Genomic DNA, 13,919 nt, shown 5'->3' on the forward strand with positions numbered 1-13,919 from the left:
GCTGCCCCCTGGTGGTAGTGTGCTTCCACAAGGGGGAGCACTGCTCAGCCACTGGCCAGCATAGCGGCCTGCCTCCGCAGCAGCACTAAGAATGTCCGACTGCAGTTCAGGCCTGTCTCTTGTGGGGAGCGACCTAAGTCATCAGTCAGACACCCCTCGAGGGCCCCCAGACTGTAAAAGGGGGCTGAAGGACCCCCCCCCCCACTCTCTGTGTCCACAAATGTTGTGCACCGGGCCTCTACTGTATTATAAAGTTGTATACCTGAAACTCATATGTAATGTTATTAACCAATGTTACCCCAGTAAGCTTAATTGAAAACACAGAAGAAATAAAATGTAATGCTAGAAGGAAATATAAGAACTAACATAAGTAGAACAAATATTTACAAATGTACATATGAAAAATATTCACTATTGCTTCACTTCTTTTTTGAGTTTGCACTATTTAGAGCAAAACATATACTGTTAGACTTAATGTGAATACGGTTATATTTCACTTCACACATCAAATGTATACTTCACATACTTTAAAGGTATTTTCATATCTTTTAGGGCAAAGTTTAAATGCTACCTTTGCCATGAAGTTTTCCCGAGAAAAAATTACTGTTTGAAATATCATTGCACCTTATAACCAGCTCATTTGCTTTTATACTAAGACACATGTCTCTGTATGTTTAAGAATGCCTAGAATTGAATGTCATAAGTATTGTAAATGCTAAAATCAAGTTGAAAGAAAGAAGTTATTCTAAAGAGTAGGCATTTAAGTAGGCACTGAATTTGAGCTAGAGGAAGAGAGAGGGAGAGACAGAAACATCGATGTGAGAACGAAACATCATGTTGCTTATCAGGGATCGAGTCTGTAACCGGAGCATGTGTCCTGATTGGGAATCAAACTGTCAGACTTTTGGTGCACTGGAAGATGCCCAAACAACTGAGCCACAGAGTAGGCATTTTATTTGTTTTTATTATTATTATTTTTATTGATTTCAGAATGGAGGAGAGAAAGGAGAGAAAGGAGAGAGAGAGAGAGAGAGAGAGAGAGAGAGAGAGAGAGAGAGAGAGAGAATATCAATGATGAGAGGGAATCATTGATTGGCTGCCTCTTGCACAGCCCACACTGGGGATCGAACCCACAACCCAGGCACGTTCCCTTGACTGGAATCAAACCTGGGACCCCTCAGTCCGCAGGCCAATGCTCTATCCACTGAGCCAGAGCGGTTAGCGCAAGAATAGGCATTTGAAAGGAATGCTGCACTATGGTTATTTGTGTGCATGTTTGTACCTGTACCTATGAAATAAAATGCCTCAAGATACCAGAGTAAGATATCTAAACATAGAGGCTGTAACATATTCTGGTACACCCCCAGGAACATTTCACGTAGATGAAATTTTGTTGTAGAACAGAAGCATAACATCTGATTTTCCATCCATGGAAGCAAAAGGAAGCTTTCTCTGAACATTGGTGCGGGGAAATGAGGTCATTCTAACAGAAACAGATAGCTTGTTGGTAGGGCATGGCAAATGCGGAGTGGGACATAACAGGAGGGACTTACGACCATCTTGTTGAGCGACACCCAGCAGTCGGAGGGGAAGTCCTGCAGCAGCGGCACCAGGAACTGCAGGCAGCCGTCCCAGTGGCACAGCAGCAGCATCATGCCGATGAGGTTGAAGATGCGCACCACTGCGCTGGCCAAGTCATAGGTCATGTGGAAAATCTGGGACGAAAATATAAAGTCAGTACTTATCAAAATGTTTAAATAGTCAAGAATACTACCAATGTATTGTAGTCATTTATATTACATAGTGTAAGTACCGATGTCATAAAAACATGAGAAGGCTTCTGCAAAGAGAAACAGAATTCCATGTCTGTCTGCCCTGAGGCTAGGCATTCCACTTTCTGCATATTACAAAGGACTGTGGGTCCTCCGCAAAGAACAGAGATAACAGAGATATATCAAATGTACGGGGCCCCTTTAAAAAGCATTGGTTTTGCCCAACCAAGGTGGCTCAGGGGTTGAGCATCATCAACCTATGAACCAGGTGGTCATGGTTTGATTCCCCGGTCAGGGCACATGCCCAGGTTGTGGGCTCGATCCCCAGTGGAGGGTGTGCAGGAGGCAGCAGGTCATTCATTCTCTCTCATTCTTGATGTTTCTATCTCCTTCTGCTTTCTTCTCTCAGAAAACCATTAAAAACATACTTTAAAAACATTGGTTTTGCAATTAATTTTCATTTACGTTATTCTGGGCATTTCAGCAAAGCTGCTTTAAAACATGATAGCAAAATTGACAAGTGATAACAACACTCTTCTTTATCTCATTTCTTGTTAAGATAATGAATGACAAAATAATAATAATAATAATAATAATAGTAGTAGTAGTAGTAATAAGCTAAGAACCAGAGAACAGTGAAAGGGGAGTTTAATTGTAAAATATAAAGACTAAGAATTAATTGCAGTTAACTTTTAGCTATATGAGTGCAGTTCTTTATATTTGTATATTAAACATGAATAGCAGCCTTTGAGATAACAATTCCCTGGATTTGGTTAAAAACAAACAAACAGTTGAGCAACATTTAACAAAGAAAAAATCATTATTTCCATTTATATTGTTTGCATGGTACAGGCTACCCTTTTCTATGAATCTTCTTATTGACCTTTTAAAGAAATTAATAAATATGGCTATCCTACATGTGCAAAGACATAGAACCTGGAGATATATAGAATCACATTTTGTATAATTCTCAAAAGAATAACTTATTTTGGAAGGAAGAAGGACAAGTATTGCAAAATTCTCTGAGGAACAGAACAAGCCCCACAAAATTTGTATTTTGATTTAGAAAAGAGATCTTTGTAAGGAAACTTCTGTAATTCTTAGTAGAGGTAAGAGGTCAGAATTGCTGGAGGTTTTTTTTGTTATAAAATCATCAAATCTATCTTCAATTAAATGTTTTCAACATTGCTTCATTTCTATTAGCCACTAATTCTTTCTTTAAGCAATCTTCATTTTTGACAGTAATTACAGTGAGCAAAAAATAAAAATAAATACAAATAATAATAATCTTGCTTTGTGGAAATGTACACACTGTTCTGAATTTCTTTCAAAAGTAAGTTTGGGGCCTAGATTTAAAGGCAACAGCTCATGTATTTTGACATTCAAATAGCTCTACACATAATTTAATTAAGACACTGAGAATTTTATTTTCCCTTAAGCTATTTTTTAATTTGTTTCAGTATTTGGCAAACACATAGAAAAGTCCTTTAGATGTTATTACCTGTGATATTTCTTGGTCACTAAATTTGTAAATAGAAATTGTAAAGCATTTCCATAAAATAATTTCTCATTAAAGGAACATAATATAGAAAGGTTTCTACTATTAAAGTAGAAAAAAATCACCATGGATTAAAATTTTGTTGTTTAGTAAGAGAAGTCTAAATTTATACCCAAGTATTTCCTGCCAAAATAGTTCAATCTAACATTTGTGCATTGTTGGAAAATAGGGTAAAATTACAGAATGGAACTCTGGAGCAAACAAGAAACTATTCAATAGTTACCTTTCAACCGGATTCCTTGACGTAAACAATAACTATGTGAAACCCTCTCCGAAGTCTGTACATTATGTGCACACAGGTAGCAGTCATCCCTCAGTTACAGACCTTGGAGGGAGATCAGGGCTGTCAGAGGGACTAGTGCCATTCTTAGTAAAGCTGACTTTCATGAATTTTCCATTTTGTTTTTATGGAATTTGATTTTCTCTGTGAAATCTTCAGGGATTATTTAGTGAATTAAAGGTAACATATGCTAATATCCAACAATGCCTTTAGAAAGAGTCTATTCCTTCTGAAATGTTTTCTAGAGAAACATAAGCACTATTTTTTAATTAAGGTATTATATGTGTACATATCTTTCCATCCCACCACCACTCCCATAGATGCCCTCCCCCCCTAGAGTTTTTTGTCCATTGGTTTCATAAGCACTATTTCTATAAAGGAAGTTGGCGGAAATAAGGCCTTTCATAATATTTTAGAAACTCTTTGTTTCCATTTACTTATTATTTATTTATTTATTTATTTATTTATTTATTTATTTTTGGTGCTACTTGTGATTAAGGAACTCCTACTATAACAGGAAAATCCCTAGAATCAAATCTGTCCTCTATCACAATTCCATTCCCAACCTCACAAAGCTAGCATTTGGTACTTGTCCAATATTTATATACTAAGTCTACTATAAAGAGTGCTCAGCAATAACTTACATAATTAATTTAATAAACTGTAACTGTCTCCCCTTTTGGCCTTTAACATTATAGGTCCAAATGTGATACCACTTTTTGGGACTACCTAGGTTTAGAAGAGGCAGAAGTATGCTGGCTATTTTGACATTGGTTAGTATTGGAGGCTAATTTCAAATAGTCAAGTTCAAGCATCTCCATCCTGATTTATCTACCTGACAGAAGAACGTCACGATGTACATAGTGCTCATATTGATGTTTACACACATGAGTGTGTGTAGTGCCTGCCAGGGCCCCACCTGATTGTCTCTAGAGCTCCTATAATTCATCCACTCTGACAGGCACAGTCATCAATCACCTGGGGCCAGTTGCTGAGTTATTAATGGCCCTATTAAAGCCTTGCTCATGGAATATTTGGATTGAGAAGATCATTTTCTTATTGGGACCATATATCTGTAGACAGTCAAGCTAAACCAAGAAGTAAACATCTGACCTAATTTATGCATTTCCACAATTTCTCAGTGTCTAAATATTGAGTGTGGCGTAAATCTAAGTGCGACATTACTGGACTCTCTGTCCTACCATTGATGATAATAGCTTCTGTTTTGTTTGTTTTTTTCCAGCTACAAGGTGAATATCTATTTTTGAGTGGTAAATTCCTGTCTAAATCAACTTAATACTATTTCCTGCAAACTTGACTTCACACAAAAATAATAGCACAGATGACACTCAGTAAACTATTGAATGAATGAATGAGAATGTTGCAGGTGTTTAACAGGAAGAGCATAAGTAACCGCTTATGATTTTAAGAGTGTGACATTTGCTTCTGTGCTTTCAATCAGGGAATTAAAAATTTAATTATTCTCTATCTTCCTAGTGATGACTTAAAACCTGATTTGCATGCTCAGGGTGTGGGTGGCAGAGAGATAGGACGTTGTGACCACTAACAGTATGCCTTTAATTGGTATTTATAAGACTCAACTAGGGAAAAAAAGAATTAAAGTAAGTTTTAAAAGAAACTCTTTCATTTCCTTTTCATTAAAAACTAGACTATGAAACATATCAGTGGAAAGCTATTGCTTTACAATTACCTAAATATAAAGCAAGATATGACTCAGTAAAAGAATATATCTAGTCTATATGACTCAGTGAAAAAATAGATCTATTGATATGACTCAGTGAAAGAATAGATCTGGTCTCAAAACCCCCCTCAATTCTTTTTTTTTTTTTTAATTAATATATTTTTTATTGATTTCAGAGAGAAAGAGAGAGATAGAAACATCAATGATGAGAGAATCATTGATCAGCTGCCACCTGCATGCCCGCACACTGGGGATCGAGCCCACAACCCAGGCATGTGCCCTGACTGGGAATCAAATCAATTGAACTCCTGGTTCATAGGTTAATGCTCAACTACTGAGCCATGCCAGCTGGGCTCCCCTCAATTCTTTTAATAATATTATATTTTTAGAGTTCTGCCCAGTTGGAGTCCAATGACTCCAGATAAGGTAGCTAATCAACTTTCCAAAACTAAAAAATGCTCTGATTAAGATAATTTAATTCAGAACCTCCAACCTTGCCCTAATGTTTGCAGAATTGTTCATCATATGTAAAATTTTTCCCAGGAGCAATGTATATTCATTATTTTTCTAAAAGGCCAAATCCCAAACTGCTCTTTGGCAGATATTTATAAATTAGCTGAGCTTTTTTTTTTTTTTTTTTTTTTTTTCAAATGTTTCCATATTCTTTCCGGATACACTGGTTACAGGTGATTCTCACTCTAATAAACCACTTATGAAATCAATGGGCATTAGTCAATCCTTAACTATTTGATCTACTATGTTTTACCTAACCACAACAATTATGAAGAGCAATGTAACACTTTTCATAGCGTTCAGTGATCTGCCCTTAGTCTTTGACTTCCCAGAAGGGGGCCATTTATAGGCTAGATTGCTTTTATGATCTCAAAATTTATCTCAAGCATTTGAAGATACCATCAGAATTCTAGTCAAAGCAATGTTAAGAAAATAAAATGGGCCAGGAATGGCTCTCTTGACAAAGAACATTCTTACTGTTAAGGTATAAAATACGGTTATGTTCTTTGGTTTCTCATTATAAATTTACTAGAGGCCTGGTGCACAAAATTCGTGCACAGGGGCTAGGTCCTCAGCCTGACCTGCACCCTCTCCATTCTGGGAGTCCTCAGAGGAGTCCTTTTTAATCTGGAAGCCCTGACATCTTAGGCCCACTACCCATGTTTCTCTGCTTTCTGTAGGGCCTAGCCACTCTGGGCCCACTTCCCAGAGGCTCTCCGCTGAAGAGATGGCTGAAGCGGAATGCTTGCATCTTTGTGGGCTTGATACCCAGTTTGGGGGTGTGCAGGAGGCAGCTTACCAGGGATTCTCTCTCACCGATGATGTTTCTGTCACTCTCCCGCTCCCTTCCTCTCAGAAATCAATAAAAATATATTACATTAAAAATAAAAAAGAATGTATAAAACAAAGCAAAAAACAGCCATTCTCCAGATCATTGTCCCAACCCTTTGAGATTCTCCTTCTTGGAAAAGGTGGACAGTTTGGCTCAAGTAAACTCATAAAAGTTCTCTGCAGGTTTGAATGCTTTTACATGAACATGGCACATACACCTGCTGGTTTCTGAGGGTGAGGCAACAGAATCAGTCCATGAGGCCTACTGTAAAACTGTAGAGGAGTCTCTTTTTGCTGTCAAAAGCCAGGTCACCCTTAGAAAGAGTGTGGGAAACCAAAAATGGGATTTACAGAGAGAAAACAGACAGAAACAAACAGAGGGATGCTCCCACACTATTTTCCACCAAGACAGCCTGGTATCTCAAACACCCTACCTCCCTGAAGTTGGTGAGCTGTGGCCCAAGGGTGGGGGAGTCAAGAGAAGCCCAAGGTGAGGCCCGAGGCTCTGATATCAGGAGAGCTTTCTGCATTTGAATGAAGCCTTGGAGTGAGATCCATTGGAATGAATCACCTGACCTCCTCTCCCTACTCCACCCCCTACTCCCAAGCCCAGGATCTGTCTGCTCCCAGCTGCCTCCCTCGAACATGCCAAGCACAGGTGGACACCAGAGAGTGGGCACTGCTCCCCACAGCAGTGCCCAGCTTCAGAAGGTGCCAGCACCCTATGCTTCTGGTGCTGCAGTCCCAGGGACAGCAATACCCAGTAATAGCAGGTCCTAAGCCCCTCTCCAAACACAGGAAGAAAGACAATATAAGCAGCAAGCTAAGGGACACCCAGAAGGAATGTGCTTGCCAAGCTTCCATGTAGAAGGCCATGCCTGCATGCTGCCCAGAGGCCCTGGTGTTAACACTTGCCTTGTCGCTGTGACATTGAAGCAAGCATTCATCAGGCCACTCATGCTGCCCGCTCTCAGCAGCCACCCCCTTAGGACTGGGGGACTCTTGCGACCTGAGGGGACTGGGTGCTGCCATCTTGTGGCTATGGGTGCCACTATCTTGTGATAGAGTAACAGTTAATTTGCATATTACCCTTTTATTTGATAGGATACCTGCCTAACTTGACATTTTTTTGATGGGGCATGTATATGCCATGTTGACAACAGAATGCAAGATGTTAGTCTGTTTCACAGCTAACATCTGCTTAGGATTCAATATGTATTTATCCTAATCAAAGGTAAAATCAATATCGTAAAAGTCCTAAAACACCTTCTGCAATTCTAAGCTTAAAAATGATCCAGGTTATCTTACCAGAGTGAATGAAACCTTATTAAAGGGTTTCCTTGGGAAACAAGAAAACAGCAGTCTCCATCGTCTCCTCTTTGAACACTGATAGGTGACTGCAGTCATTGGACTAATTTTTTAGTCTCCTGCTTCATCTGGGATCTCCATAAGAACGGCCAGCCCATACCTTCATAAAAGTCAACTATCTGGGACTCTCATCTCTAATAGCCTCTGTAAAGGCCCGAATGCAATGGTCCACTCTCTAACCTCACACACTGATGGTCAGGACCCCATGCTGTTGGATGCTTTTATCCTGGGTTCTTCATTCCATTTGTCCCTTCCAAAAATTTCCTCCATTATTTATTAACATTCAACACCCCCCTCTTTTAATAAAATTCTTTCTCTCTTGCTTGGCTTATGAGTCCCCCTCACTGTCTCCCAAAAGATTCTCCAGTAGTTTTCTTAAAAAGTCGGTTCAGTTCTTTCATATTTCATCAGCTTTAGCTTCTGATGGCAGTGCCCTCATTTTCCCGTCTTCCTTTTGCCACTTTCAGACAATGATTTGTCCTGTTGCATAAAAAAAATTCCTCTTTCTTTAGTGTTCATCTACTTGGCTATTTCACCCATAACCTCATTTCCGGCATTTATTAACCTCTCAGTTCCACCCACCACACATGTCTATTTATTAAGGACTGCTTTTCCATTGATCAGAATGTCAACTGAAGCTACTGAAGATCACAGGAGAGAAAAAGTAGACTGTGGCTACTAACATTTTTTTAAGGGCACAATCTTATTTGAGGCCGTTGGCTATGATTCATTTCTAACACCATCTATCCTACATTTTCTCTCTCTCCATTTCCCCTAAGCCCATGTCTGTTCTGCTCAGTTTTGGCTTATAGTTTTACCTCTCCTAGAGGAAAGAGGCATTCTAATGTTTAAGATTCTTTAACTCTGCCCTCCCATCCCTTCAAACAAACATACCAACAGCTTTTCTTACTATGTTTTTTTTTCTTGTCTTAGAATAGTATGTCTTCTATTCAAAACAAGTCCCTCCTAATTTGTAATATTAACCTGATCTTATTCCCCGCTAAGAACCCAAACAATTAGTTCAGAGTTCTTCAATCCAAGGGGTCCACACTCTCTGTTGTGGACGGGTGGGCACTTTAGTAAAATACAGTACAAATGAAGCAAGATAAAAATGAAATTTAAAAAAGGAATGTGATATAATACTAACTACTGATTATACTACTGGAGATAACGGCAAGGGCAAATTGCTATAAATACTTCATTACTTTTTTTGTCAGAACCATTAACTTTTCTACACTAACTTTACCCCAAACACAATTTAAGGTAAGCATTAAAATATTGATTTAATAAATATAACTGTTTTTTCCCCCTGAAATTCTTCTTTGGCAAATCTTATCTTGAAAACCCAAATTAGAAATTTAAATTTTTGATATAAAATTTAATAATCTCATTCTTTCTCTAGTACATAGTAGAAAATAAGAAACCAACCAAAAATGGCTACATAAGTATACATGAATGTGTGCCCGTACATAGAGAAAGAGGGTAAAAAAAGAAAATAATCACAGTAGCAATAGCTTATGAATTCTGCATAGGTCTTGTGAATGAATTTCAAATGATATTTCCATAACATTGTGTTTTCAGGACAAGGTTAAGGAATAATTCATTTTAGACATAACATATTGCTAACAATAGTCTCATTAGTATTTTCATAGTTTCATGCAAATCTTTTGCTCACTCTCTTTTGTATAACTGCTGTCTCATCAGATTTGTAATGTTACATGCTCCAATAAGTACGAACTTAGTTATTTCTACATTTTGAGCTGCAGATAGTGCAATTATTCTAGTTTTTGTTACTAGTTCATTTCCTCAGTACACAAAACCAATCACATAAATTTGCGGAATGGAGAAATGCACCTAAACTTGATAAGAAGAGATATTTTACTTTGGAGAACTCACTTCATCAATATGTATTTTTTTAAATTCATTTAAATAATGAATGTTCTTAAAACAGAGAGAATCCAGTCTTCAAGCTCTGACTGAACTATCAAAGCATACAGAGCAGAGGATGTTTAACAAATTTTATGTACTCTGAAAATTGTTCTCCTATAGACTGACAGATATACCGTCAGCAAGTGTCTGGTAATTGCTTTGAAATTACCAAGTAAGAATATGCCATATTTTTTCCATTCCGTTCAGATGTAATTTAGAAAGAATTTTTGCACTAATCCTCCATTAACCAAATTCTATTGCATTGTCTCTAAGACATATATAAAATGCATAATATATTTTGGTGGTCTCTTGCTAACATATTTTTAAAGTATACCCCAAATGTTATTATTTCTTCTACTTTATATAAATTCTGTGAGAAAGAATCCACTTCAATGTTTTAGGTGTCATATTCATAAACTTTGTTAAATACACACGTAATGATAAATGTTTGGCACCTCAACTATTTTTTTTTTACTTAAAATATTAAAAATGATAGTGTTTATAGGGTGGTAATTTTTTTTAAATTTAGCTTTATATATACAAGATGTCCCCAAAAATGTATGCACACTTAACAGCTGATACCTGAATTTTGAAAGTGAAATGTATTTTAATAAAAAATGCCTTTATAACTATTTAAAGTGTGTGTATACATTTTCTTGGTATACCTATATTTTAATTAAACATTACATTGCTAACTACAGAGTATTTAGTGTCTCCAAAAAATGTATAAACACTTTAACAGCTGATAATTTCCTGAATTTTCATTCCTTTTCAGGTTTAACTGATTTGATATAATGGGTGAAGCCAGACTAAATTTTGAATAAAGAAAATTCATCCTAAAGTGCCACTCGACTTTTTATGGGGACACATAAAAGATAAAGTTTACAGTACAAAACCGGCAACAGTCAATGGATTGAGGGCACACAAATACAGAACAAAATGACTCTTGATGCTTGCGAATCCATTGCTTCACATTATCAGTAGTGTCTGGACCAGAACAATCATTAGTTTGAAAAAAAGGCATTGAAAAAAGGTATTCATTTCTGTAGATTATTTTAAATTTTGAAAATGAATTGTATGTTAATAAACACTCACTTTATAATCATTCAAAGTGTGTATACACTTTTTGGGACACCCTTTGTACCTTTTTAATTTTTAATCAATTATATATTTTAAATATTAGAGGTAAACAAAGTTCACATGAAATAAAAAGGCACCAAATAAGAAATTTTGCCACATCAGGACTTCAAAAGTTGTCTGCTGGGGAGACACATGACCTGAAACCAGGGACTGGCGTTCTGGTCCTGACTCTGCATTAATCAGTTCCCAAAATTTCCCCTTCACTTTTCAATAAAAAGAAAGGAGCTACAGCAAGTCACACCCTTTATTTCAGAAAGAAAAAAATTTCAATGTTAAGAACTGGGAACATAAGGAAGACAACACGCACACACACAAGTTGAAAGGTACACAAGAGGTAAAACACTAGGTTATGTAAATAATGTCCCTAAACCTTTGTTAACAAATTAAATAAATAAAACTTCATAATACAGCTGTCACTGGATAAAATGGAGTAGACACCATTATATTTGGACAAATTGCCCAGTCTAGTCTTTCTCAGCATCGACAGTCTCGCAAAGTTGGGTGGAAAACATCACGTGGCACCCTTCTCCAGGAGGCCCCAGGAGAGGCGAGAGGAAAGAAAGCCCTCTTCTGGAAATACTGCTCAGATGAAAACAGCACTTCCCCCCAGCCTCTGGTCATGGCCAGCAGACTTACATCACACATTGGCATGCCACCTTGCTGCGCCGGCCACATGAGTCAGTGGATGCCGAAACCCTAATTTATTTGAGTGGATGTGTGTGGGAGACGCTCTGGAAGAAGTGGTACTGGCAATGTTGTGGGCATGAAGACAGTAAAACGGAATGACAATTTTTAGTGAATCAGTCACATATTCTGACATTTGACAAAACCCAGTAAGTGAAAAAAACACACCATATTATTACTGCAACTTCTCAAAAAGAAACCAAAAACTTAGAAAATAAACAACTTTTGGCAAAGTTATAATGCATCCTTTCCTCAATTATTTGCATTATCAACCCTATTATAAAAAGACTTATTCAACTCCAATGGCTAACTGCATGTTCTTTAAGGAATGAAAGAGGGAAGAAAAGAAGGAAGGAAGTAGGAATGAAGGAAAGGAGGGAGGGAGAGAGGGAGAGAGGGAGGGAGAAAGGGAGGGAGGGAGGTTAGTTCCCAGTTTAGAAACAAGTGGTACCTTTTCCTAAATGGGAACCTTTGGGATTATTATATATTTTACCAAATACTCTTTGTGATTACAGAATGGTTATTCTGATTTGAAAATAATCCAAATCCAAATGAAATACATTTACATACAAATTCTGTTTGTGATTTTTAGTATCCTTTAATTCCAGAACATCTGTCATCCTTTGTCATACCCTGGTTACATGACCAATATTCATATAGACATTTTCATTCCTGTGGTTTATACTTATTCAGGCATTTTATCACCAAAACTTACTTCTCTGAACACATCTATTTTTGTCTAGTTTATATTTTTCACTGTCTTATTCTTCTCGAACTGTCTTTGGTTTGAGATGGCTAATCTCTGAAAAGTCCTATTTTCTTCCATTCTTTTTTTCCTCTGCTCATCATCACTTCCTTATCTAGTCTGACACAAAAAGCCATTATTTCACCAATGTCTTATCAAAATTGTCAATTCCCTTCTCTATTGTATTCCCATAGTAATAGTCTCTTCTAAGATTAGCTGTCATCTCACTCCTACATATGAGCTTCTATATGTATTACTTTTGATCATCATCATTTTATGATTCTCTCTTCTACTGGCTCCATTAAAATATAAACATAATTGGGAGAATCACATATAACTATCTTAATTTCTCAAGGTCTTTGGCTCAGTGTTAATTTTTTTAAATAAAAAAGCCATAGAGTTTGCTTTAAAACCAGCTTGATTTCTCAGAAGAGGTTCAAGGTGAATTTTGATGAATATAAGTTGAATAATTGGATAATAAATGTGTGAAATCTACCACCTATTAATATTTAAAAAAATTTCATGTTTCTATAAAATAAATAGCATGCAAATATTGCCACCCAGGTGTCACTTATCTAATACTTAAAAATAAGAAAGCAGCTCCGCTGGTGTGGGCTCAGGGGTTGAGCTCTGACCCAGGAACAAAAAGGTCACAGGTTCGATTACCAGTCAGGGCACATACCTAGCTAGGCTGGGGGCTCAATCCCCAGTGGGAGGCTGTGCAAAAGACAGCTGGTCAATGTGTCTCTCCCATCGATGTTTCTATCTCTCCATCCCAATCTCATCCTTTCTCTTTAAAAATCAATAAAAACTTATTTTTTAAAGAAATTTAAAAAAATAACAAAGCACTCCTGAGAAAAAAGGAACAAAGTCAGAGGTATCATACTACTTGACTTCAAATTATATTCCAGAGCTACAATAATCAATACCGCACAGCACTGGCAGAAAAACAGATACACAGTGGAATAGAATTAAAGCCCAGAAGTAGAACCACATATGTATAGGCAAATAACTTTTGACAAAGAATTAAAAAACATTCAAAGGAGGAAAGAAAGCCTCTTTGAGAAATGGGAAAGCCACATGCAGAGGAATGCAACTAGGCTACAGTTTGTCCCCATGTACAAAACCTAATCCAAAAATCTAAGAGACCTATTCTAAATGACATTCCGGGTAGGGCATAAGTTGTGAGTACATGAAACACATAGTATGTTGTATTATTTATCAATTATTGTATTATTTCCCATACAAAGCACTATGAACCTTGTTTTTATTTTCTAATTAATTCTAGTGGAAACTAATTGAAATCTGTTTCTTTGTTGTCGGAGTATCAATAATGTTATAGTGGCTTGTATAATAAGCAAAATAAACTAGTGATTAATTAAATTTTGATTCCACAT

General features: G+C 37.0%; 1 protein-coding gene across 1 annotated transcript in view; it reads right to left on the reverse strand.

Annotated features, from left to right (window-relative positions):
* HCN1 (hyperpolarization activated cyclic nucleotide gated potassium channel 1) overlaps window positions 1-13,919 on the reverse strand; it is a 272,628-nt gene that overhangs the window by 107,562 nt on the left and 151,147 nt on the right. The window contains exon 3 of the mRNA XM_036410483.2: window positions 1,554-1,715. Coding sequence (XP_036266376.1) covers window positions 1,554-1,715 — 162 coding nt within the window. The remainder of the gene's footprint in view (window positions 1-1,553; window positions 1,716-13,919) is intronic.

The sequence above is a fragment of the Pipistrellus kuhlii genome, unplaced genomic scaffold, assembly GCF_014108245.1.
Source record: "Pipistrellus kuhlii isolate mPipKuh1 unplaced genomic scaffold, mPipKuh1.p scaffold_m20_p_4, whole genome shotgun sequence".
Lineage (NCBI taxonomy): Eukaryota > Metazoa > Chordata > Mammalia > Chiroptera > Vespertilionidae > Pipistrellus > Pipistrellus kuhlii.